General features: G+C 37.9%; 1 protein-coding gene and 2 pseudogenes across 1 annotated transcript; 2 read left to right on the top strand and 1 right to left on the bottom strand.

Annotated features, from left to right (window-relative positions):
• Nucleotides 1-2426: 2426 nt before the first annotated feature.
• Nucleotides 2427-3454, bottom strand: LOC139106707 (uncharacterized; annotated as a pseudogene).
• A 12171-nt stretch (nt 3455-15625) lies between these two features.
• LOC139106706 (golgin subfamily A member 6-like protein 22) lies at nt 15626-17656 on the top strand. The gene is made up of 3 exons (XM_070663645.1): nt 15626-15639; nt 16604-17371; nt 17530-17656. Exons 1-3 carry the CDS (start codon nt 15626-15628, stop codon nt 17654-17656), a joined length of 909 nt encoding a protein of 302 aa, XP_070519746.1.
• A 7924-nt stretch (nt 17657-25580) lies between these two features.
• Nucleotides 25581-26340, top strand: LOC139106524 (uncharacterized; annotated as a pseudogene).
• The last annotated feature ends 1138 nt before the right edge of the window (nt 26341-27478 follow it).

The raw sequence follows: 27478 nt of genomic DNA, 5'->3' as shown, positions 1-27478 counted from the left end.
CCTGGTATCCTTGTTGCGAAAACCACCTCAGGTTCTATCCCAGGGAATAAGAATTAAATTTCTTTCCCTAAAAAGAACAAATACTACGCACTAGTTCCTCCACTCAGCCGACTCGAACCCATTCCTAGTGCGTTTACGCGTGGCCCTCCAAATACGCGCCACGCAAGGATCGGCTATTACGTCACTCTCTCTCCAAGCCATTTCCTCCTCCTTACCTACTCTCGTGCCTTTTCCTAAGCATCCGAGTAACGGTGAATGAACCCATCTAAAATTTCCAACCTTTGACGTAACACTATTGTATTTATATACTTAGTTTATTAATTCGTTTTACAATTGTTAAATAATGAAAAAAATAATTACCTTGCATTCTATTTAATATTTATTTTCTTGTAACATGCTTGTGATATGAACACGAAGTATATATACAAACGGGACAAGCGCAACCATTTTTTTTTCGTCCGATAGAACTGATACAACTGACCAATCACAAACGCACAAGTCTGTAGCGTTAAGATTTACTTTGAATGTAGCATAGGTTCAGTTGAACGAACCGTTTACATGCTTGGAGAAACGCAAATCTTGTTAACTACGATCAAGCTACGATCAATTCGTGAACGCTGTTTAACTAAACTCTGAGTTGATCGGTGTCGAAGAAATCGGGCGTAAATATTCCCCGGGTTCTGACGGGCTGGTCCGCGTCGTGTCCGTCAGAACAGCATCATCGGAATATACACGACCGCTGTCAAAAATTTGTCTATTGCCCATCGATATCGAGGTACCTTCATAATATTAAGTTGTATACACCGTCGTATATTCGTGTTTTTCTTGTACTGCCATTGTAAGGTCAGTAATTAATAAGTTGCGTTAATTATTAAGCTACGTCGCGTGCATTTACTTTAGAATTAAAAAAAAAAAAAAAAAAAAAAAAACTTATAGTACACTTACACTCGATCTGCGCATCGAGTCCACCATGGTGGTTAGTAATTTTTTCTTGTAATAATGTGTGCCGCATGGCGGGCGGTTCAACGGCGAAAATCACGAGAAAAAAAAAAAAAATTTTACCGCATTGATCATCGAAATTCGTCATTTCGAGGCGGGCGGTATGTTCGATCAAGGAATAAGACCAAAAGAACTCGTGTTATTTCATTTATTTTCGTTTATGTTTCGGAGTGGATCGTCGTTCGATCTAGCTAGATCAGTCGATGTTTACGGTCTAGATATCCAGTTATAACCGGGTCCGCGATACTGTAATAATAAGACGTTGTTTTTGTCGTTCGCTGCTCGCTTTTCAGAGAAATGTATTTAGTCTCGTCCGAGTCACCTGTCTGAAAAATCGGCGTCAGGCTCACCTGTTCAGAGCGAACATATTTCGTTGCCATTACGGCCAAGTTCTTATAATCGTTAAAGACTTTAAAGTTATTTGGAATTTGGAGTTGCGGAGTCGCGATCGCGCTAACGGAGCTAGGCTCGCGAAGAAGATTATCCGTCGCATCGCGGCAAGATATCCGCCGGTCGGATAAGAAATTTCTTATCCTATCAAGATCTCCGTCGGTCAGTCTACATCGAATATCTCCGAGACGATCAATTATCCGCAACTCATTCCAAGCTCCTTATGTTAACCAAAATTGTTTTTTTTTGTGTGTTTAAATATATACTTAAGTTTGAGCAATTAAAATAAACTTCATTCTATTTCGTTACCTGCCGCGTCGAAACTCATCGCTGAGTTTTTCCAGTGAGTAATCGCGTGACTAGATTTGTCACACACATACTGAGCCATGTAAGTCTTCTGACTTGGGCGTATTTGTAGTAAATAAAATTGTTGATGAGTTTCATATTTGGAATATAATTGACATATCACATAAATGTATACAATTAGATCTTAAAGACAAGTTTGTTATTTTTCTTTTACTCCATTCAGTGTAATTTTATTTTATTTTGTTATTAAAAAAAATTGTTTTTTATTTTTATTTTTAATCTAACACTTAGTTACCAACTTTATGACTAAATTTAATTAATATTGTTCATATTTGAAATAGTAAGGCCCAGTTTCACTAACGCGAGTTGATTTAATTAGTTGGTTAACTTTCAGAATGGCAACTGATGTTTCATAAAACTGATGTATTTTTGGCATCAGTTTTATATTCCGCAGTTGCAACTCTAAAAGTTAACAGACCGATTAAATTAACTCACGTTAGTAAAACAGCCTAAATTTTTAATCATACATAAATTGCTTATTTACAGGAAAAATATGTTTAACGAAAACATGGACTATAGTTGTATTCACCGACGAAGATTCAGTAGAAGTTGTTCCAACAAATTGGATCAAAAGCAACATGTGCTATTGGCCGTCGCTTTCAGCCGAAAAATTAAAAACTATAAATAAAACGACATGACTCATCTAATATCTCATGGGTTTCTTTTTGTTACACCGTGGTACGGTGCGGTTGTGGGTCCGTTCGCCGGAACGTGTGCCACCCGTTGAGAGGAGCCGGGTGTAGGTTAATAAAAACTTGTTTTGGAAAATGTGTTGCAGTGTTTATTTCGTTGTCGTTACACTCGATACGCGTCACGTTACTTCAGATAAGAATGCCCGCGACGGCTTCCGAGCCGTCGCTCATATACTCCGCCGAGTTGCAACCTCAGCGAGTTTCGGCCGCGGTGGTTGACCGGAGAGGTTCGTCAACCGCACGGGCTTATTTTAATTGTTAAATACAAGTTCATTGCCTTATTTCGACATCGAGCGATAATCCCGAGGTCCTTGCCCGATTGCGAAAACGCAGGCGATTTCCGGGGTGGTTTGCAGCCAAAGCGCATTTTTCAGAATGCTGCTCAGGTTACAACAAAGTGCTTTACAGATTGTTTCTGAATTTTTTACTGAGCAAGATATCCTTCTCTGCAAAATTCTCCATTAAGAGCAAAAAATACCAAAAGTATTCTCTATGCACAATCTTGCTCGTGCTAATTGATAGTTGAACACTAGCTATTTTTTTGTCATCTTGTTTACTTTTCTTGGAAAAGGTCGCATTAGATATGGTTTAAGTGGAAAAACTGGATCAGCCACATTAACATAAGGAAACGGAACATCTCTTTTTGGTAAAGACGTAGGTTCTGGTAGGTTTGCTCTATTATTTTCTAAATCAGCAGCCAAATCTGTTCGACTCCATGTACCACCATCACTTATTGAACCTGCAAAGAAATTATATTCATCATTATAGACATCAATGATGACATTAATTGCTTAATTAAAAATATACTTACCAAATTGACCAATATCTACCCACGTAAACTTATAATTGGCATCACACATTGCCATGAGAACAATGCTGAAATATCTTTTATAATTATAGAATTCAGATCCTGAGCATGGCGGAGCTTGTATTTCTATATGACGACCGTCAAATGCCCCTATGCAATTTGAAAATTGCCATTTTTTGAAAAAGTCTTCACTTATCATTTTCCAATCTTCAGCATTCAATATGGGTAAAACAATAGGTTAAAGAGCAAACCACATAGCGTTACATACTTCTGGTATAAATTTGTATACTGTTGATTTCCCAATACAAAATTCAAAATGTTTATTGTGTGCAGTATCACCTTGGGCAAGGTACCTGAGGAGAAGGAAAGAAGCAACTAAATAAAATATGAATTAAAATAATATTATCAATAACTTAAAGCTATTTACGTCAAGGTTATGTCTAGCCGCGCTTTGGGCGACAGAGGTTTTTGTATGCTGTGTTTCCTTAAATATGGAATTACTAGCTGCAGTAAAAGATTGAATTGTTCCGGCCAAAGTCGAACGTAAGAAAAAAATTCTTCATGATCTGTCGTTAGTATTTCATTAAATATATTGCACAGGAATCCATTTTTTTTTTTGCGTCTATTGACTGATCTGACTCACAAACGTCTTTTCTTTATTTTCTGTACTTGGTAGGCTATAAGTTGAAGAATACTTTATGCCTTCAACAATATGAAAAGACTTAATAATCCTAATTTTCTCATATCTATCCATGGACGTAAGAATATATTGTTGCACCGCGAAGGTGCCGTGGGGTCCGTTCTCCGGAAGTTGTAGACGGGATACCGATTAATAAAAATATGTTCCGTTAAGTTGCTGTAACTCTTTATTTTCCTTTGTCCAATTTACAGTCTTCGATGCCACGCGTATCTTCTAATTCAAATTCTTAATTGCGACTAACTGCCCGGGCCGCGGCTGCCCCTATATATGCTCTGCTGTTGCTATGTCAAAAACCATAGCAATCAGCAGAATCGCGGGTGGCAACCGCGACTGTCCTCGGACTGTCGCGTCCCGGCCGGAAATGCCGGGTTACCTTGATCGGCGGTATTCTGCCGATCAAGCTAAATAATCGCGCGCGTGCGACATTCCGGCGTTATTCCCGAGCTTCTGTTGCCAAGGGCTGGGGATATAACAATATGGACGGAGTCTAAAACTTAGAACCTGCTTAATTCGCGTTGAGGGGGGTGTAGTACTGTCTCTGTCTACAATAGGACACCGTCGTGTGTTTTCGCCGCATATTCGATGGTTCCTGAAAGGCTGGAAATATATTCTATGTTTGCTAACTCAAAAATTTTATCTCCACGTATGAAGACTAAAAAAAAATTTTTAGTCAGTATTTGATAGTAAATGTAAATTCATATCTGCGACGAATATACATATTTATTTATCTTTCCTCTAATATTTTCTCTAATTTACTCTTTACAGGATTTTATGAGAGCGTTGTACATATAAAAAATGAGACAGTATAACAAAATATGAAATAAAGTTTATATATGTTTTTAAATACAAAATATTATAAAAATTGAAACTAATCATTACAATCAATACAAATTACATACAAATCAATACAATTACAATCAATAAAAATTGAACTAATTATTACAAATTATTTAAATTTATTGTCCTTTAAATAATATTAACTTATTATAAAATTGTCTGTTCGTTGTTCTTAAATTCGGTTCTTTAAGGAAATGGCAAATACGAATTTTTATATAAGTTTCTACTATTAATCTAATTAAATAAATGCGATGGTTTTTTAAGGGTTCTTGATTTTTTGTGTGATTATTTAATTGCTTAAAAATATTTCTGCCTGTAAATTCTTAAATAATTTCATTTTCTAACAGTTTAGTTTGATATATATTTTTAGGTAATTTATTATTATTATTATAAAACGAGTTCTAATGGCTTTTTCAGCGCATCTACATATAAATGTCACATCCGCAGATGGGTTTAACAAATACCCACGTGATTTAGCTCGTATTAAGGCATGGTATGTTGTTTTTTCGTTTGAAGTTAATAGTGTTCTTAAACACTGCACATTGTACAATTTTTTGGCATTTACGTACGATAAACCCAGCTATGTAAACAATAACATTAATACTAAAATCTGTTGTGTAAGGAATATTTTCTGTATAATCGTGAGTTTCGTCTGTCTGAAGTAAGTCAGTCCATTTAAATAATGAGGAAAACAAACTTTAATTAATAATATTGTTACGTCCAAAGCCTGAAGTCAAGAGAGATTCAGGAAAATCGGAAGGTTACCGATGCAATAGGGCAAAAACTTTTTATTGCCGCTGATACAAAGGAAGGGACCGTATCGTTGCGACAGAGGCGCACGTGCCAAGGTTTCGAATCTCGGGTCAACGCCTTAATAGGCGCTTTGACGCTTTTTTCAAAACGCGTGCGGCCTATGACCTTTTTTTAATAAAAAAATTTAATCTTATTTATTGGAACAGGGCCGTGCAAGCCTTAAACAAATAAAAACCAGAGCCAGTTTGTGAATAAATAATAAATAATTTTATTTAAATTGAAAAGGTTTTACACTTTCACGGTAGACTATTGCTTTGTAACGATGCACCCCGACGGTGCATCATTCCCGGCCGACGATCCGCCGATGCCGCCGAACCGACCAGCCGTCCGGTGAGGATTATGGGGCGTGGGGCGCCTTAACATATTTCAAACGTAACGAACGACAGTACACCGAGTCGTTCTGCGACTAAGTCCAACGCGCGGACTTAGTCGAGCGGCTCCGAACGAGCCCGAGTGAGCCGACGGCACCGCGGCTCCTCGTTCCGGACCGCGCCGCGACGGGAACCTAGCGCCGCGAGCGATATCTTCCTACTGCGAACCCCCGGCACCTACCCTTTTTACATATAAAAAGGCGGTGTCGGGGCTACCTGACACCGTTTCAGTCCGTCCGCTTCCGAGTGAACACCGACTCCGACTCCGAGTGAAAATTGTCACGGGGTAGAGCGAGCTCTGCCTCGACCAGGAACTTCTGGTGCTCATTCCAGCCTACACGATATCTACGTACTCTCCGGCTCGTGGGGTAGAGCACACTCTGCCTCCCCCGAGTACTCTCGGTCCCAGGAGAAGCCGCACTATCGTCGTAGCATCCTAAACTTCTCTTCGCGCCGTCGAGATCACCGGAGTAGAGATCTCTCTGCCTCGACCGAGACATCTCGGTTAATCGACGCCTTGCAGGTGCTATCATCCCCGCGCTCTACAGTAACCACGCGATCGCGACATTCTAATTCTCTGCGTACGTTAGATAATTGTTCCGCGTTTAAAATCTACCAGCGCCGCTTTAATTTCTGTTAACGCGAAGCGTCTAAACACCGCGCTCTGTCTCGCTCACATCGCGCCAAACCGACGACACTCTCACTCGGCGGGGTGATCGACCGACCACCCGTCGTCTTGTAAATATTGTATATAAACGCGCATCTGTCTAAAGAGTCACCGTGCTTTACAATCTATATTCAATCACTTTAGCGTTATCAGTTCTTCTTTTTGTATATATTTTATTTCTTATAATAAATCTAATCTACTTTCTTAATTCCGTCTCGAGTGCATTCGGCGACCCTCTCAAACGAATCCTGAGATCCCGACGAGCGCTCCGGGTCGAGCTCGCTAGAGCGACATTCGGTTTCCGCGGAAAACGAGTCGTTTTAGTTTTAATAGATGAATAAGATTTACAAATATATTTCTCTCTTGCTTTAAGTAAAAATATCATTGTAGATGTTTGTGTATGTTCGCGAGAGTACAATTTTTCGGTATGAGTAACTTTACATATGGTTATCTTGATGAATGTGTGAATGGCAGTGTGCGTGAGAGTGCAACATCCTGGGGGTTTTCGGTTAAAGGAATATTGATAATATTTGGTTTCGCAAAACGGGAACTCGGTGGATTGTTATCGGGAATGTAAATAGAAGAGTTTTCTTCGGGGTGAGGGATAACGGCAGATTGACGAAATATCGAGGTAGGAAAGTTTAAATCTGTAAACGGATGGTAATTTTCAGATTTTGAAGGAGGCTGAGAATTAGAAGGGAATAGGTGCGAATCAATTTCGAATGGGGAATAGATTAAACCTCTGTCATTAGATTGAGAAACCGTAGGAATAGATTCACAGCGCGGCCGTTTGAGTGATATCCGGTGTAGTGTAAGTAATTGTATTCGTTAATAAGCACAAAGGGGTCGAATTAGATAAATTAAGATGTGTTGATGGTCCAGATGGAACATGTCGCAAATTCTCGGTAAGTTGTTGACGTGTTAAATTTATGGGATATGACACTATAATTTTCAGGGGAGTTTTATTAAATGTTGTGATGTCTTCTCCCTTTTTTAAGATTTATGTTCTAACTCACTTCTGCTGGTTGCGGCTTAGAGTCTGGAGTCTTTGTTGCTGCTTCCTCAGGAGTGAGCAGGCTGAATGATGGTTTCGTAATTTCTATTCAAATAGGTTGGTGAAGGCGTTGAGTCTCTGACAGATGATGCATGGAGTTCTTCTATGAGATTTCTTCTTTCCATTTGTTCATTCGCGAGGAAATCGGGCAGAGTCACGATCTTAATATTGTGATTCTAAATTTGGTAGTGCTTTCTCCCTAAAATTTTTACATCTACTGGTGTACATTTTATTATATGTACCACTTTTCCAGAAATAACAGCCATATATCCGGGACCTTTCATTATTTGATATGCAAATTTATCGGGTGAATTTACTGCAATACTTAATGCATTTTTCAATACTTGTTGTTCTAAATTGCAACGTTGTTTTAATACATCTCGATACAACGAATTCATTTGTAAGCGGATATGTTTTTCTACATATACAAATTTTGAATTTACATAAGTAAATATATCTAAATTTTCGATAGATAATGGTCGTTTTCGTGCAAATAAATCTCCTTTTGTGGTTACTAAAATAAATAATTTGGAATGCTCAGTTTTTGTTAAAGTATATCCGCATAACGGTTCTTCTCCTGTTTTTGTTAATGCCAAAGTTATATCATGTGTAGATAATGAATATACTATTTGTGGTTTTTCGTAGAGTGTATCGAGCATTCGGTTTGCATATCCTTCATATAAAATATCGTAGTTATTAAATTTGCAATAATCGGTCGGTAATGTTTGCCAGAATGTATAACCCCCATCAATATCTATGCAATTATTATCTGTATATATACATACAGTTCCTGATCTTAGGCGAATTTGATTCGCCTCCAAATTAACAGTAACTTGATGAGTAATTAAAGTAATTGTTATTATCGCTTGCACAACAACATTGTCCCAACTTCCATAAGGATCTGAATAATAGCTGCCGCAACAATGTCCGTCGGTACGTGCAGTTCCTGCAAGCGTAATCGGTTGCATTACGGTTTGATTTACTTTTAATCCATAAACGTGATTATATGTTGAAAATGAGAATGATCCTGTTGCATGCATCTTCTTGCACTGATCAACTGTAGTTTTAAAAATATATTCAGCTTGCCCATTGCCCAGCATGGCTACTGTTGAAATATGTGAATGCATTCCGCAGTGATATACATTTCGATTTATTGAAACTTTACACTGTATTACTGGTAATCCCTCAAATTTAGATAATTGCAGCAGCTGTATGTAGGTTCGGTCTACCTGAGGTTGAGTTAACGGTATATTGCAGTTTTCAACATCCAGTAATGATAAGGTTATAATATTTAAATTCGCCGATCCGCAATCATAGCCGATTATTCCGTATGCTTTAGTAATACGTGTTAAGATGATCGTAACGATAATCCATTTAAATCTCGAATCCATCTGAAAATATAATTTTTATTCTCATCCATTCGGTTTTATATATAATACGCGGAGTCTGTTTGGATGTACAACTTTCGTGTTTTTCTTAATTCTTATTCTCACATTGTTTTTGTTTATGATTTCTAAAACTTTGTGGGGCCCAGTATATTGATTGCCGAATTTCCCTGGCTTTGGCCCTTTCAATAAAAATACATAGTCGCCGGGTTTAAAAATTTTCGGATTTATTTTCTTGTCGTAATGTTTTTTAGATTTTTCCTTTGCTTCAGTTACATTTTTAAAGGCATTTATTTGTAAATTATGGAGTTGTGTAACTAAGCTTATCAAATAATCGTCGTAATTAGCTAATTTTTCCTCCGGACCAAGTGGTTCGTCCGTCGGTACTCTGGCTATCTTTCCAAATACCAGTTCGTACGGTGTATGTTTTGTCGCCTCATGTACACAAGTATTATAATTGAACATGGCAAGTCCGACCCATTTGTCCCATTCCTTTTGTTCATTGGCGTATTGCTTTAAATATTCGCCAAGAGCATGGTGAGACCTTTCTAACGAGCCGTTATTGTGGGTGGAATGCCGTGGTACGAAATTTTCGTATTCTAAATATTTTCGCTATCTTTTTGATTAATTCGCTCACGAAATTCCTTCCTTGATCGGTTAAAATTGCTTTTGGGGCGCTTAGTACACAGATAAATCTGTCTACAAATACTTCAGCTATTGTTTCGGATGTCTGATTTTGTAATGGTACGCCCATGCAGAATTTTGTCAGCTGGTCTTGCATGGTCAATATATATTCATTTTCTCTGTCGGTTTTTGGCAGAGGCCCTACAATATCCATGGCAATTTTGTCAAAAGATGCTCCCGGCGTGTCAGTTATTAGCATGGGTTGTTTAGTTTTTACCCTAACTAATTTTTTCAACTGACACTGTAAACATTGTTGGATATATAGTTGAACTTCTTGTTTTAAATTCTCCCAGTAATATTTATGTTTGATTCTATTATTTGTTTTATTTACTCCGCGATGCCCCCCCCCCACCGTTGGTGAGCAATGCATTTCTTCGATTTTGACGATCGGAGATCTCTGGGAGGATATTTTATTGATCCGTTGCAGATTATTAACTTTGTGAGTGAATTTAAGAAAATTATATGTAGTAGATTTTTAATTTTGCCCCAAGGTACATTGTTTATTAGGTCGGTTTTTGCAATACTAACTGTTTGCAGATTTAGTTCGTCGGAGATAGTTCGCAGATTTTTTATAGCTGTAGATATGTGTTGTAAAGTTAAAGTTGGTCCTTCCCGGACTCCTTCGCTGATTGGTAAGATAATGTAATAATATTTCTTATATTTAATCGGTTGCGTTTCCCCTAAAGCAAGCGTTTTAATTTTCGGTAGTTCATTTCTTTCAAATAATTTTTGCGAACCAGAATCTAAAGGATTTCCTTCGGTGTCAGTAAAGTATGTGATATTATCTTTTCGTAAGAAGAGTAAATCACGTGTTTCAATTATGTTATTAGGTACATCTTGAATATCTGTAATAACGGGTAAATTTCTATTTTCCTCTGTCTCACTCTCATCTTCGCTTCCACTGTCGCTTTCTCCTTCCTTGTCGGATTCATCTACCTGCTCGTCCTCTTTTTCGATTTCCTTGTCTTTTAATAGTTCTGTCCTTGCCTTTTTTGCTGTAAGGCTTCGTGTTTGTATTCGATGTTCCTCTGGTGGATCATGCATTAACGCCTTTTCTACAATTTCTTGTGATGGTTCATTTAATTCCTGTTCTGTAAAGGGTATCGAATCATTTTTGCTTATTTCATTTTTATTAATTTCCTTTTCTATTTCTTCCTCATCAGACAAGTATAGTTTGTAATCGTCGTCTTCTTCACTGTCATTATCAGATTCTTCTAGCATTTGCGCGATCAATTCAGCATCCTTAGGATCGTTCGGATTTAATTTTTTCACAGGTTTAATTATATTACATTTTTTTTCTTCCACCGGATTTCTTGACAATGCATCTGCGTTTACGTTCGTTTTTCCGGCCTTGTATACGACATCGTAGTCATACTCAGCTAATTTTAACCGCCAACGTAATATGCGCATATTTGCATTTTGTGCATTTTTAAACCAAAGCAATGGTTTGTGGTCCGTGACTAAAGTGAATTTTCGACTGTATAAGTATGGTTGAAAATGTTTCACACAATAGACTATCGCTAATACCTCTTTCTCATATATGTCGTATTTTGCTTCATTTTCTGTTAATGTACGTGATGCATATGCCACGGGTTGATCTTTGTTTATTATTTCCTGCGACAAAATTCCTCCTACAGCTATTCCTGAGGCATCCGTAGTTAGGATAAACGGTTGTGAAAAATCCGGATATTGCAACACGGAGTCTTCACATAAATTTTGCTTTAATAATTCGAATGCTTCCTCTTGACTTGAAGTCCATTCGAATGCTGTATCGTTTTTTAATAGTGCGGTTAATGGTTTAGCTAGTTTCGAGAAGCTTGGTATGAACCTACGGTAATATCCAGCCAAGCCCAAAAATTGTTTAATATTTTTAAGCGTTTTTGGTCGTGGAAATGATTTGACGGCTTCCAGCTTTTTCGGATCTGGTGTTACGCCATCCTTGCTAATTACATGACCGAGATAGGTTACTTTTGATTTCAAAAATTCACACTTATCCGGCTGTAATTTCAGGTTCGCCTCTCGCAACCGCTGTATTAATTGGTTGAATTTTTTTCCATGTTCTTCTAATGTTTTTGCATATATGACTATATCGTCCATATATACGAATAATTCGCGGCCCTGTAATCCCATTAACACGAGATCCATTAATCTCTGGAAAGTGGCAGGTGCGTTTTTTAATCCGAAGGGCATTCTTTCGAACTCGTAATGCCCGAACGGAGTTGTGAAAGCCGTTTTATGGCTATCCTTTGGATCCATTTTTATTTGATGAAATCCGAAAGCTAGATCACAGACGGAAAAATATTTAGCACCGCCTAATTGATCCAGTATATCGACGATGTTAGGTAATGGATAGGCATCTCCGATTGTTTTTTCGTTGAGGCTTCTAAAATCCAACACCATTCTTCATCGTTTATTCCCTTGCGAATCGTCCTTCTTCGGCACGATCCATATGGGTGTATTATACGGCGACTGTGAAGGTTTTACTATTCCTTCCTTCAACAGTTCGTCTACCTGTTTATTTATTTCCTCTTTATGCTTTTGTGGAAAGCGGTACTGCCGAGTGTTAATCAGTTGGTCATCTGTTGTGGGTATTTGGTGTTGCAGTACCTGAGTGAAGATCAGTTTCTCTCCGGGTATGTGAAATCTGTCCTGGCTTCTATTAATGAGATCCGTTACGTTTTCCTTTTCGGTGGCGTTTACGTGTTCTAAGCGCAGTAATTTCATTATCTCAGAAAGGCGCTTATTTTCTTGCTCATCTATTACGGCTAGGCATTGCGCGCTAATTTTATCCTTCCTTTTCTTTTTATCCAAACGGGAGGTTGTAGATTCTTCTATTATTCGTTGCGACTGTTTTTCCATGGAGGTTGATATTCTTGAAGACGGTTTATTTATTGTTATTTTACTTTTATTATTATTAACTTTACATTTATCATATAAATGCAACTTCTTCGCTAACTCTTCGAAGGTAATGTGAGAGGGAGTATCTTCATTATTTCCGAGTTCTTTAACTCGCGGAAATTTCAATTCTTTTATCATTTTCAATGGATCCATTTTAGAATTACTGGAGGAGGTCAGATCACATAGTGAGGTTTGGAAATTTCCCTCCTCGTGATTGACAGGAGTAGAATCTTTGGAAATTTTAGATTCTTTTTGTGAGGCTTGGAGATTTACCTCTTTATTTATTATATTTCCCGGCGATGTCCTGGCATCCTTCTCCTGGGCAATTAAATTTATATATTTTTCTTCTTTGGACGGGGTTTGGAAATTTTCCCCATTATTAATTTCATTAAGGTTCTTACCAGGCGATGTCTTCACATCCTTCTCCTGTGTAATTTTTATTTTATTTCCCTCTCTCTTTTTAATTTTCTTCTGGATTTTGTCTTCAAGAAATTTTCCATCGATGAAGTCCTGATGACAGAGATCGTTGCTATCGTGATTTACTCCGTCATGGATTTTCTTAACCTCGGAGTCTCGTGACATTTCAACGGTCTGCCATTCTTTATTGTTCTTCTCGATGCTTTCTATCTGCATCTCGCTTAACGGTAGTAGTTGTATTGTAGGTACCTGAACTTCGATAGATTCGTTCAGTGTACTAATTATGTTTAGATAAGCTTTTCCGTCTTTATTGGTGGCGACGGTATCTCCCAGATAAATACCGTGGACGACTTTCATTCGCGGTACATATCCGACCTCAATTTCTGGATTTGAAATTCGTACAAAGAATAGAGATTTGGCCTGCGGTGGAACGGTAATTGTTTCGGGAGTAGAAAATTAAATTCTTTCTCCCGATATTTCTAAATGTCCCTCAGCATAGTCTATTCGCGAATTCGTTTGTTTGAAAAAATCATTACCTAATATTCCGGCTTGAGAAATTGGAAAATCTTTTGATACGATATGAAAAATTACTTGTTTTTTAAATAATGGAATTACTACTCTACCAAGAGTATATACTGGATAATCATTTATACCGTTCAATCTTAAAATATTTCCGTAATCAATTTTAATTTTGTCAGAAATTAAATTTTTTTTAATATTATATTCGGACCTGAACCTGTATCTAACATAAAGGTCGCGTTCTGACTTTGATTATTTAATTTCACCTAAATTGTGGGTACATGACTATGCCTATCTAAGTTTACAGTGACCGGCCGAATTTCGGGCTCTATTCTTTGACTTATTTCCGGAGAGTCATCACTGGGTGTAAGATCCGTCCGGACCCCTGCTGCACACCCATCTTTGAGGGGCCACTGGCGTTTCCCGCACTTATTGCTTCACGCCTTTTATTGTTAGCAATCCTTAGCTCACAATTATCTAACATGTGCTCTTCTTTTTTACAGTAGCGGCAGTGCTCTACCTCCTTAGAGCTGTTTTGCCTCACATTATTTCGGCATTCTTTGGCTGAATGACCGAATCCTTCGCATATTTGACACGTTATTCGTGTTTTATGCTCAGTTATTCTCGATTCTTGCTGTTTCTTCCAACAATTATTTGCGGTGTGCCCCGATTTGTCGCACCATTGGCAGATTAACGTTGCCCTACTTTGATTGTTATTATTATTATTATTGTTGTTATTAAATCTCCAATTTCTTGCATTGTGACCGGGTTTATTACAGATATGACAATTAAATTTATTTTCTTGTATTAAGTTTATAAACCGACGATTATTTGTTTCGCGTAACCGACATTTTTCGGCACTATGTCCGCGTTTTTTACAGATTTGACAAATTAAAATTTCGTTTGGGACATTAAAATGGTTCCCGGTTTGTACTGTTAACTTTCTGCAGTTTGAGGCAACATGCCCTTCTTTGAGGCATAACTGGCAAATTTCCCGAGAACGATCTGTATTCGATGATCTAGGGGTGGCTGAGACTTTACCGTGTCGTATTTCAGTAATTTCACGTAGCTCTCTTTCTATGTTTAGAGTATCATTAACAGTTTCATGCACATTTAAATCCCTTTTTACCCTTTGCTCTATTTCTGCTTTTAATCCTCGTATAAAACATTTGCATAAATCTTTTTCTAAAGTATTCCTGATTTCGGTTAATTGCTCGTAATCATCAATCATTCTCTTGTGCACGTCCATTATTCTGTTTCCTAGAAGTCTCACTCTATTAGCATACGTAATTACGTGATACTTTGCCCAATTCCCCCTGTAGTTGATAAACATTTTTATCTTGTCCAAAAATGTTCTCTAAATATTTTGTTAATTGAGCCACAGTATCAAATTCTACCCCCTGGATCGTTCGTCGAGCTTCGCCCGTTATCCGCGTTCTAATTACTTTCGCGAATTGTTCCTCGGCTTCAGGAGGCAACATATTCTTTGCCTCTTCACATCCCTCGACGAAATAATTTATGGAGATATTTTTGCCGTCAAAGAAGGGAACCGCCTCCACTGCATATTTTAGCGTGGCGAACGTATTTGAATTCGCCATTTTTCTAGTTTCTACTACGGGTTCGATTTTGCTGTAATACGCTTGTAATCGCTTTGGCGCTAGGGGTATTCGGGTATCGTCTAATTTAATTGTGGATCCCTTCGTTACCTCGGATATATCGGGTGGTGGCGTAGATCCGCGTTCCGTGATGGTTTGTAAGGGATTTGATTGCTTAGTTGGTGGATTTTTGGTAACAGTGGGTGTCGAAGTGTGTATTTGTGGTTGTGTCTGTTTTGGTTTGCTCGTTTGTTCAACTGCTGCTTTATAGGCTTTATCTACTTCTGCTTTATCAGAGGTTGCTCTGGTATCCATTTGCGAAAAACCACGCTCACAATCCCGGACGAGCCTCCAAAAATCGGTAGTATGTTACGTCAGGAAGAGAAATATTCCTTAAAGGAAGGTTACCGCTTTTCACTAGTTTAAGGAAATGGTTGAGAGCAGGTAAAGAGTTTGGAGAAAGAGGGAGAGACGCAACTACCGATCCTTGCGTGACGCGTGCAGTGTCAGCGCCACGCGTATTAAGCGCTATGAATAAATTTAAACGACAGAAGGTTTGGATTAGCGCGATTTTCGATTTTTTGAGGGAAAGAATTTTACTTCTTGTTCCCAGGGAAAGAACCGGAGGTGGTTTTGTAACAAATGGATTCTAGGGGTTTAATTAAAAATTGCCGAGATTTAAATTTACAATTTTTGAATTAAACATTTATTATAACTAATTAATACAGGGGATTGAAACAAGGAAATAAGTAATAAAAATATTAATCAATTTTTAAGTTTTTAAGAGAAATAAGTAGGTAATGTATTCGAATCTTGAGAATAATAATAATTCAGAGCGCATAAATGAACAAATAAAGACAGCAGTAAATGAATATATATATATATATATCAAGAGACGCGGTAGTGTCTCGCGTCAAGTGGACGAACTGTCTTGACTATGACTATCGCTATCTTTTACGCGAAAAATCGTACCGGTACCATTTGATGTATTTTTTTTTTTCTATATTACATTTATCCGATTTTTTTTTATGTTTATTCGATAGATCGTGGTCGACTTTATTAATAAATATATTTTTATTTTTTTTTCTTTACGCGTTTACGAAATATTTCATTTTTTAATTTGTTTGGGCTGATTTTTTAATGTTATGGTTATTGTCGAATTTGTACTTTTCTATTTTTTGCTAATAGATGGAGCTAGTTTATATAATCAATAAATCAATAATTTCATAAAATCAATATTTTATATTTGTAAATTGATATTTTTTTAAAACTTTATTTTAATAGATGGTGGGAGAGAGATTGAGAAAGAGAGAGCAAAAGAGAAAGATAGAGAGCTTTTTATTATTTTAAAAAATTAATATTTAATAATTTAAAATTAATATTTATTTTTTACTTAAAATGAAGTAAGAAGAGAAGTGAATAATAAGGAAGGGGAAAGGAAGGAAAAAGCGGTAGAGGTTTGGTGGGACGAAGAATGCAGAAGGAGTAAAAGGAAGGTTAAAGAGGAACTGGAAAAATGGAGAGAGAGTGGAGGGAGTGGGAATGAATATAAGAAAAGTAAGAAGGAGTATAAGAAGCTATGTGACAGAAAGAAAGAGGAAGAGAAAAGGAAATGGGAAAAAGAGGTGGAGCAGGCAAAGACAAAAGGAGATGTATGGAAAATAGTAAACAAAGGAAGGAAGGAAAGGAGGGGGGTGGATGAGAAGATAGAAATAAGAGAATGGAAAGATTACTTCAGGGGGGTATTGGGAGGAATGGAATGGAGAGTGGGAGAGGAAGTAGAGAGAAGTAAGGAGGAAGATGAGAAAAAGGAGATGGAAAGAGAGGAGTTTGAAAAGGTAATAAAAAAGCTGAAAAAAGGAAAGGCAGCAGGGAGTGACGACATTGAAAATGAGATATGGAGAGAAGGGGGAGAGGAGGTGAAAGAAGAGTTATGGGAAATATGCAAAAGGGTGTGGAAAGGGGAAGGGTTTCCAGAAGAGTGGAGGGAAGGGATAGTTGTGCCAGTCTTAAAGAAAGGAAAAGGAGAAAAAGTGAAAGAATACAGAGAGGTGACACTGACACAAACAGGGTATAAAGTGTATGCGTCGGTTTTGGAGGGAAAAATAAGAGAAGAAGTGGAAGAGAAAAAAATAGTTCCACAGAGTCAGGCAGGATTCAGGAGATACATGGGAACGTTGGATCAAATTTATGTTTTAAACCAGCTGATAAATAGAAGAATAGAGGGAAAGGAGGGGAAGCTAGTAATAGCTTTCATTGATATGAAGGCAGCTGTAATATATGTAGTATATGTAGAACGGTTAATAGTTATTATGTAGAGCCTTACTAATGTAGCATGGTTAATAGTAATATTAATCAGTGCATTGTAAGCAAAGAGAATAAAAGTCAGTCGTCGTTTAACAGTCTCAGTGATCACAACATTCCCTTCCTAATGAATACAATAACTGGCGACGAGGATTAAAAAAAAAAATAATTAAACTTACAAATGTCCAACATAACTGGCACAGCATGGATACAAGAATTAAACAAAACCAATCTAAAACTTGTTTGTGAAGCAAACAACATAAAAATTGAAGAAGCTGATACACTCAATAGTCTTCGCGAGAAATTACGTGCATACATCAAACAAGAAATTAGTGCAGGCAGAGGAGAACAAATCAAGATACCAGAAGCTATTAAAAGTGAGCAGCAAAACAAAACTCATACGGTCAAGAAAACAGGACAGCAGACTCCAAACAAAGTAAGCACAGAACAGTCAAGTAGTCTTATGACTCTATCACGAAAAACCATGTAATTTTCTGCAAATTTAGATTTCGATATTGACAAAGATGATTGGAAACGATTCATTGATCGCATTGAACAATATTTCATTGCAAATGATATAATTGAGGCTGCAAAGAAAAGATCAATTTTATTAAGTAAAGTAAATGCTGCTACATACGATGTGATCGACAAAATTTGTAAACCCAATAAACCGGGAGAGAAAACATGAAGAATTAATCAAGATAGTGAAAGATTATTTAAAACCACCAGCTTCATATTTAATACATAGTAATACATTTCGACAACGAATCCAACGGAGCGACGAAACTATTTCTCAGTATGTTGCTGCATTGAAAGAATTAGCGAAAGATTGCAAATTTCGCGATAGTGACATTGACGATCAAGTATTAGACCAACTAATAACTGGATTAAAAAGCAAAATTATTAAAGCTGAACTATTAAAAATTGAAACTACTAAATTAGATATTGCTCTTAAAAAAGCATTGGGTTCAGAAGCAGCAGAGAAAGGAGCCGAAAAATTACAACAAGGTAATAAATCAAGCTAACGTTATGAAAAAATTTATAAATTGGACAATTTCCAGAAGAGAACTAGACCAGTAGATAGAGCAGCAAGGCTTTCATCAGGACAAAGACCAATAAATTCAGCATCAAAAACATCGAGAGGATCATCTTCAAGAGGATCAGCACATCGTTATCAGCAACGACTCAGCCCGTCTCGTGGAAATGACACACCGCAGTATCGCAATTATCAAGGACGACAACCTTCGTACCTTCAGCGTTCATACTCATCATGTTATTGTTGCGGTAAATCTAATCACCCGACACATAAATGTAGATACGTAAATGCAATTTGTTATGCATGTAATAAAAAAGGTCATATAAGACCTGCATGTAAAAGTAATTCGTTTAACAGAACAACTCGCGTTGGATATATAAATAGTCAAAATAAAACTAGCGATACCGATAGTATTACGGAAGATTTACAAGAATTATTCCGAAATGGCCAAGCAGACATTTATAATATGAATACCGCTTATATCCCTGGAAAAACGCGTGTTGAACCGCAGTACATGACTGTTGAAATAAATGGAGTTCAAATTAAAATGAAAATTGATACGGGAGCCGCAATGTCAATTATTTTTAAAAATTTAAAAGACAAATATTTTAATACACTCAAATTGTATAACGTGGATGTCGAATTTATTAACCACGATAAAACAATAAATAAACCAATGGGTATGTTAAAACAACTGGCAGTTAAGGCCAATCAAAAAAAGATAAGCTCAGATGTCTATGTAACAAAATCTTCGGGACCTCCGATAATAGGTAGATCATGGCTAAATGCTCTTGGACTATGGCCATTATATAAAGAAATAAATTTTCATAGTATTGAATTAAATAATAGTAAGATTAAATTAGATAAAATACTACTTAAACATAAAAATTTTTTTAAATCGGGCAAAGAATCATTCAATAAAGGTAAAATAAAATTAGAATTAAAAAACGGTGTACAACCTAAATACGTATTAGCACGATCAATACCATTCGCTTTAAAAGATAAAGTTGAGAAAGAATTAAAAAGATTAGTACAGGAAAATATTATTGTCCCTATTGAAACAAGTGAGTGGGCCACTCCAGTGGTCCCTGTAATTAAACCTAACAATGACGTCCGTCTGTGTGCTGATTTTAAAGTTACAGTTAACCCACAGCTCAAAGCTATTCGCTATGCACCACCCAAATTCGATCACGCAATTGCGAAACTTCAAACACAAAATATAGAAAATAAAACAAGATCAAAATACTATTCAAAAATTGATTTAAAAGAAGCATTTTTGCAAGTTTCCGTAGATGAAAGTTCACAGCATTTATTAACAATTAATACACATAAAGGACTTTTTAAATGTCAATACATTGTGGCCCTAGGCCCCTGAGTTTAAAACATTTAGACCCCGCGCCGCGACTACCACCGTTCGCTTAAGATTTGCGCGGTCCCGTCCATAAGTTAAATTACGCGGGCCGACCAACCGCCCGCGGCGCGTAGCGTGGATCTACACGACACGTAACATGGGCCGCCCAACCGCCCACACCGCGCACCGCCACCCGACCGCTCGGGAGTGGGGGCCCCCCACTCTCGGGCCCACGGGTATATAAGCTGCCTCGAGCGCAGACGAGGCACCTTTTTCCGCGCTGGGGAGCACCCCAGCAACCGATCTTCCAGGACTTTGGCGCTCCCAAGTTTTTCTCGACCGGGCTCACGCGGCTTTCGAAACCGACTTCGCTCCGCAAGACTCGGGCGCTCCCGAGCCTTCCTTCGACCGGGCGCTCCCGGCCATCCTCGACACCGATACCGCCGAGACTCGGGCGCTCCCGAGCCTTCCCTCGACCGGGCGCTCCCGGATCGCTCTCTCTCGCCGTCCCTGCCCTATCATTCAGCCTCGTAGGCAAATTTCGCTGCTGCGCCGCCGACTCGCGACCGCGGAGCCAGTCCGACCGATACGGCCTGAACGGCCTACCTTGTAACCGGCGCCGCCGACTCGCGACCGCGGAAACTGTCCGATCGATACGGCCTGAACGGCCCACCTTGTGATCTGCGTCGCCGACTCGCGACCGCGGAGACTGTCCGATCCATACGGCCTGAACGGCCCACCTTGTAACCTGCGCCGCCGACTCGCGACCGCGGAGACTGTACGGCCCGAACGGCCATCCCGTGTCCACGGAATTGATGCACGTAATACGGCCTAAGCGGCCCGGACTGCTTCCCGCGTCAATCCAGCTCCCGGCGAATATTGTTTCTTTTACTTTTAGTTCCATTTTTGCTATTATATTATCTGTCTCTTTACGTTATTTCTGTTGTTCTTAATCAAGCATAATAAATCATTTATTTTTACGTTAACCACGTCTCGGTTCCTTTCACTCGTACCGTGGCTTCCGACGAGCTTTCCGAATCCGAAATTACCGTGTTACAAATTAATCACGTAGTGACGCTAGTCGAACCCCGCGCGTGTCGCGTTTTCTCGAGACAAACGATTGGTGGTGGCCGTATTCGTAGATTCTATCGCCCCAATGATAAAACCGTCGGGTCTCCTTCGCCATTCTATTTGTAAGGGCGCACCCTGGCTTTTACCCCTTTTCTCAAATCCTCCCTGTTCAATCGGAAACTAGCCTTTCCTTCTTCCTCCCGATCCTCGTGATGTTTTCTCTCATTCTTTCTCTTCGGCTCGTCTATTTCTTTTTTTCCCTCTCTCTTTTTTTTCTTTTTTCCCCCCTTTCGCTTTGCACCTCGAAAAACCAGTAGTCGACTTGCTACAACGGCCCGGGGCTGTAATCGGATTTGTAAGCCCGCTCGTGCGAAGAGAAATGCGTCTGCACGTATACACGTACGAATATCGACAATAAGTAAGCCAAGCAAGTCATTGAGCCGTAACACACGTCCCTCATTGCCAGAGGAACGATCACTCGCGTCACATGTAGTTGTCAAACGGCGATTATTACCTAGGAAACGCGAATTTATTAAATTACGTTGAATTTAGTTTTCGTAATATTGCTTGGGTAATTTTATCTTAAAGCTTCCCCTCCTCCCTTTTCTCTCTCCATTTATATTATTCTCTTTGCGAGAATTTTGTTGGATTCATAAATAAATCACGATTGGTTTGTAACGGTGCACCCGGCGATGCACCGTTCCGGCCACAACATCGGCCGGCCGCCGGACACAACACCGTCCGGCGGGGACCCGGGGCGCGGTGCGCCCCAAACTTTATATTATTTAACAGCCGGAATAGAACGGCAGCGCGTAGCCGTTCCGCGGCTAAATCCATCCGCGGACTTACAAGGAGAGGTCGCGCTCAACGGAACACCGATTTTCTTCAAACTTGCAGAGTTTGAAGATTGGTGTTCCTAGAAATACTTGGTAAAGCCATTCGACGCACTACTCAAAAATAAGAGAGAAAAGTTAGTTTAAATATTTCGTATGTCTATAAGTACAGAACAGTTATACTTACTTTCGAAGCAGCGTGGTAGTCCAGAGCGGGTGGCTCAAGTCTAGTAAGCGCGGAATCACTGGTTCGATTTATGTTACGTATTTTATTTTAATTTTTTTTAATCTTTTTTTTTTTTAATTCTTACATTTTGGTGTAAACTTTAATAATTATATATTTTATTTTATTATTATAATATTATATAAAAAGAAAAAATAATAAAAAATGTAATAATATATTTTTTTATAAAGTTATTTATTTTATTGATTACATGTGCAAGGAAACAATATTATTAATTCTTAACATCACATATCCCTGGGTGGTATTTGTCATAAAAACATGTATATGTAATTAATAAAATAAATAACTTTATAAAAAATATATTATTTTTTTTCTTTTATATAATATTATAATAATAAAATAAAATATATAATTATTAAAGTTTACACCAAAATGTAACAATTAAAAAAAATAAAATACGTAACGTGAATCAAACCAGTGATTCCGCGCTTACTAGACTTGAGCCTCTGGACTACCACGATGCTTCGAAAGTAAGTATAACTGTTCTGTACTTATAGACACGAAATATTTAAACTAACTTTTCTCTCTTATTTTTGAGTAGTGCGTCGAATGGCTTTACCAAGTATCTCTAGGAACACCAATCTTTAAACCCTGCAAGTTTGAAGAAAATCGGTGTTCCGTTGAGCGCGACCTCCCCTTGTTAGTCGAGCTCTCCCGAGCGCCGCCGAACCGCGCCGTCAACGTCGAGACCCGTCGTTTCCGAGCGCGCCGCTTCCCGGCGCCTCGGCGCCACGCGTCGGGAAATGTCACGAGCCCCGCTGAGCCCCGGCAACTCTGGGCCGTCACTTTTTATGTATAAAAAGTCGACGCCAGGACTCAGCGACACCGCCCTGATCCGTTCGCTCCCGAGCGAACAACCGATCCTAGAGCACGAACCACGGGGTGAAGCAATCTTCATCTCGGCCAGGAACTCCTGGCGCTCACAATCCTCTCGTTCCGAACTACGAAGTACGCACGACTAGCTCGTGGGGTGGAGCGCACTCCGCCTCCTTCGAGGACTCTCGATTCTATGTCTGCGTTACGGATAGTCCAAAACACAAAAAGATCCCGTCGCACCGTCGTGATCCACAGGGTGGAGTGCTCTTTGCCTCGGCCAAGGACTCTTGGCTAAACGACGCCGGTCAAGGTGCATTCTGATCCAGCGGTTTACGTGTTATTTGCGATCAACTGAAAAAGTCACTGTACCGCGCGCATTGAACGAACCGCGCCCATCGCGATCAGTGTAACGCGGGCCCCGCCCGTCATTCCGTGCCCGCGTCCCACGTACCGTCGGTCCTGAGGAAAAGGATCATTCCTAGATCTCCGATCCGCGCCGAAAACCGCGCCCACCGCTACGCCACATCCACCGTGCCTAACGTGGGGCATCCGCGACTATCCGCGAATTATCACATAGCGCACGCGTCGTATCGATTGTGATCTACGGACCCGACATACCCGCAGCGTAATTATATTCGCGTCCAGCTCACATTATCTATTTGTATCTATCTGCGTGTATTTATATCGACGGCGCTTGACCAAGCAAACGCCGCTGTTATCTAATAAATTGTCTTATTTCTTCATTTAATTCCGTCTCGATGCATTCACGACCTACTCATTCGAATCCTGCATCCCGACGAGCGTCCCGGGCTCGCCGGCCCGACATTCGAGACACGTGACGCTAGCAGGTCGTTTCAGGCTTAGTAAATCTTATTTGACAAATTCCGACAGTACCCAAGTAGCAGACTGACGTTAAAAGACGACATAATGACGTCTATTTTTAGTCATTTTTGGTCTCTGACGTCTCCAACTAATAATAAACGTTAAAAAGATGTCATTTTTGAGACTAATTAATAACGTCATTTTTAAAACGTCATACAGTCTTCGAAATAAAGTCTTTCTATGACGCAATAAATTTTTTTTACAATTAAAGACATAAAATTATATATATACAGGGTGTATCATTTAATGTGTCACACCGAGTAGGAATAATAGGTAGGTCTTGGTGAGAATAATAAAAAAGTCTTATACCGTTTTGCAAAATTTTCAATGGTTATTGAGAAAAAAATTAATTTGTCTAGCGCAAGAGCGACAAGGAAGCCACGCGTGAGTGAGCGCGACAAGCAACGGCACCATTTTTAGCTACTCGCCTGTCGCGCTCACTCATGCGTGGCTTCCTTGTCGCTCTTGCGCTAGACAAATTAATTTTTTTCTCAATAACCATTGAAAATTTTGCAAAACGGTATAAGACTTTTTTATTATTCTCACCAAGACCTACCTATTATTCCTACTCGGTGTGACACATTAAATGATACACCCTGTATATACAGGATGTCTTAAACAATGTGTCACTCCCAAAAACTATGGGTAGAAAATTGAAATCTAAGACGAAAAGTCAAATGCAATTTTTAAAAATTCTCAATAGTTTTCGAGAAAAAAATTAAAATATATAAAATGTATAGACGTAAGAGTGACAAGGAAGCTGCGCGTGAGTGAGCGCGACAGGCGAATGACTAGAAATGGCACCGTCGTTTGTCGCGCTCACTCACACGCAGCTTCCTTGTCACTCTTACGTTTATACATTTTATATATTTTAATTTTTTTTTCTCGAAAACTATTGAGAATTTTTAAAAATTGCATTTGACTTTTTGTCTTAGATTTCAATTTTCTACCCATAGTTTTTGGGAGTGACACATTGTTTGAAACACCCTGTATATGTTATTACTAGAATCGTGTTTAAAATGTGCATTAGCATTAAGTTGTTCTATTATTGTTAATTATGGTAAAACCATTAAATATTAGCGTGATCCATGAATTAACATTTCATGGATATATTTATACTTCGCGCGGATAATCGCACTAATAAGTCATTTAGTGGGTGCGTTTGGATATTCGCTATTAGCGCTATCTTTTTCTTCTTCTCTTTTTCTAATGTGTGGCATTAGAGAAGGAGAAGAAGAAGAAAATAGCGCTAATAGCGACTACCTGAACGCACCCGGTGTAGATTATTATGCGGTTTACACCGGGCCGACTGCACTTCATCGGTGTTGGTCGGTATTTATTTCGTCATGTTCGTGAGTGATCGTGAGTTACGAGTTACAGTCCTTTGTTTTTTCATTCTCCATAGGAAGATGTTCAAGAAGCAATTGTGCGAAGAAAATCGAAGGTAATCATTTGTTTTTAATATTATATTTGTATATCTAAATGAAAATAATATAATAATGATATTATAATATTATTATTATATTATTTTCATTTAGATGTACAATTAATATTAATACACACAATCGAGTTAGTGAAAGCGGGCCAAAGTCATGTGCGTTATCTAACCTCTAAAATTACTTTGATAAAATTACTGATATAAAAGTACAAAATATTAAAAAATATTATAATAATAGGTCAGTTAATCTTCAGGGTTACGTTCTGAAACGTCCTCTGCGAGGAAAATTTGTTGGTTTCGGAACGGACATTCAGAGTAAAATTTTCCTCGCTGTTCCTCGCAGAGAACGTTGATGTAATTTATTGTTAATATTCTGCCTACTGCTAATTTATTAAATAATTTTACATTAGTATTGTTCGTCGTTTGCATCGGAGCAACTCCTGACAGATAAAAGAAACAATACTAATGTAACAAATTATATACTTAATGTACTGTTTGTCACTTGACATATTACAAATAGTTTTTGTGTGTGTATGTGTACAGGTTAATTTGAATGGCATAATACTTTTAATTAACATTATAATAAAAATAAGCAGCTTTTATCGATTATGACTTATGTTGTAATTGAATTTGATGATGGAGGGGGTGTTGCAGTAGTTAGAAGCTCTTGGCTAACTCCTCGAAAAAAAGAAGTATTTTGGCCGCCGATAAAAGATCAGAAACAGTTTAATAAAATTTTGCAACAAAAGGAATACTCGGAAACGACAAAGTGGAAACTGTACTCCATAGTGAAGTGCTTGTATGAAAATGGTGAGCAAAAAAATAAAATATTTATGATTTTTTACAAGTATATAACATACACTTTTAATATTATAAGTTAATTTAATTTTATCTGTATTTTTAATTTGCAATATTATACATATATTTGACGAAATTGTTTCAGACGATTTACAAAAAGCTCAAGATAAATGCAAATTAGCAGAGGAAACATCTGATTTACACACGGACAGTCAAGAGAAAGAACATTGCGCTCACACTCACAAGGCGCGCACACGTTCGGTCAATCTCTATTTCGGTCGTTACGCTCGCGCTTAACTCCAAACTTGCATTAGGAAAAGAAACTGAAGAATACAAAAGGAACAGTTTTATGATGATTTGAATAAAACTGTTCCTTTTGTACTCCTAACTTTTCTTTCCTGACGCGAGTTCGGGATTAAGTGCGAGCGCGATGAACGAAATAGAGAGTGACCGGACGTGTACGCGTCTTGTAAATGTGAGCGCAACGATGTAATATAATAATACTTTGCTTCTAAAATGTTCTTTTCAGTTTTCCAAGATAAAATTATACGTCTTTTAACTCATATTAAAACACAAAACTCACAACTATTAGCCATTCTACAAAAAAAAAGAGGACTTATTACAAGAATTTGATTTTCAATTTCCTATGAAAAATATGAATGATGTTGATCGTGTGCAAGAAATATTAAAAGACAGAAAACAAGTTGACATTTTGGTACGTATTAAATGTATGCATGGATTTGTTATCTTTTAATTATATTTTAATATGTATGTGCATGTAACTGTTATATTAGTTTTTTTATAGTGTTTATGAAATATATGTTACGTAATTTTAACTATGTATGTTTTCAGAATGCTTCTTTATCTTCATTTGGTGGACGAGATGTGTCATCAAAAGTATCAAGAATTTTAAAATTTCTTTTTATTGATGAACTAGCTTCAGAATTCAGCTTTTATGGTAAACGATTAAACAAACGACCGTTCTCGGATTTACATTTAAGAACTGTAATTATAGGTAAGTATATTTTTATTAATGTTTTTTTTATATTGTACTTAAGTTATATTGTTTTTTAATGTTTCATTTATTTATTTCAGATTCTATTAAACATACTACACCTGGAATTACAAACAAAGATATTGAGGATAGTATCAAGATATGGTTAAAGCATGCACTTGCCAGGCAGAAAAAAGAAATAGATAGACGAAGAAAGAGACAAGAAGACGAAGATTTCAACAGGATTAATAATTAAAATTTTGTATTTCAAGAAAATAATGTAAGTTATTTGAAAATGGCTCATAGGATTAAACATAAAACGAAAAGCGTAGTAAGTACTCGCCAGTTATACCGTAGAATTAATAATGATATACAAAAAACTTGGGAAGAAATAAAACAAAAACAGAATAGTGAAGAGATTAAAAATAAAACATTTGAACATTGTATTAATAAGAATATTGAAAACATTGATAATATTAAAAGTAATAATAATTTTGATTTTATTGAAAATAGTAT

The sequence above is a fragment of the Cardiocondyla obscurior genome, linkage group LG11, assembly GCF_019399895.1.
Source record: "Cardiocondyla obscurior isolate alpha-2009 linkage group LG11, Cobs3.1, whole genome shotgun sequence".
In the NCBI taxonomy this organism is placed as follows: domain Eukaryota; kingdom Metazoa; phylum Arthropoda; class Insecta; order Hymenoptera; family Formicidae; genus Cardiocondyla; species Cardiocondyla obscurior.
This window is presented reverse-complemented; position numbering and strand designations above follow the sequence as displayed.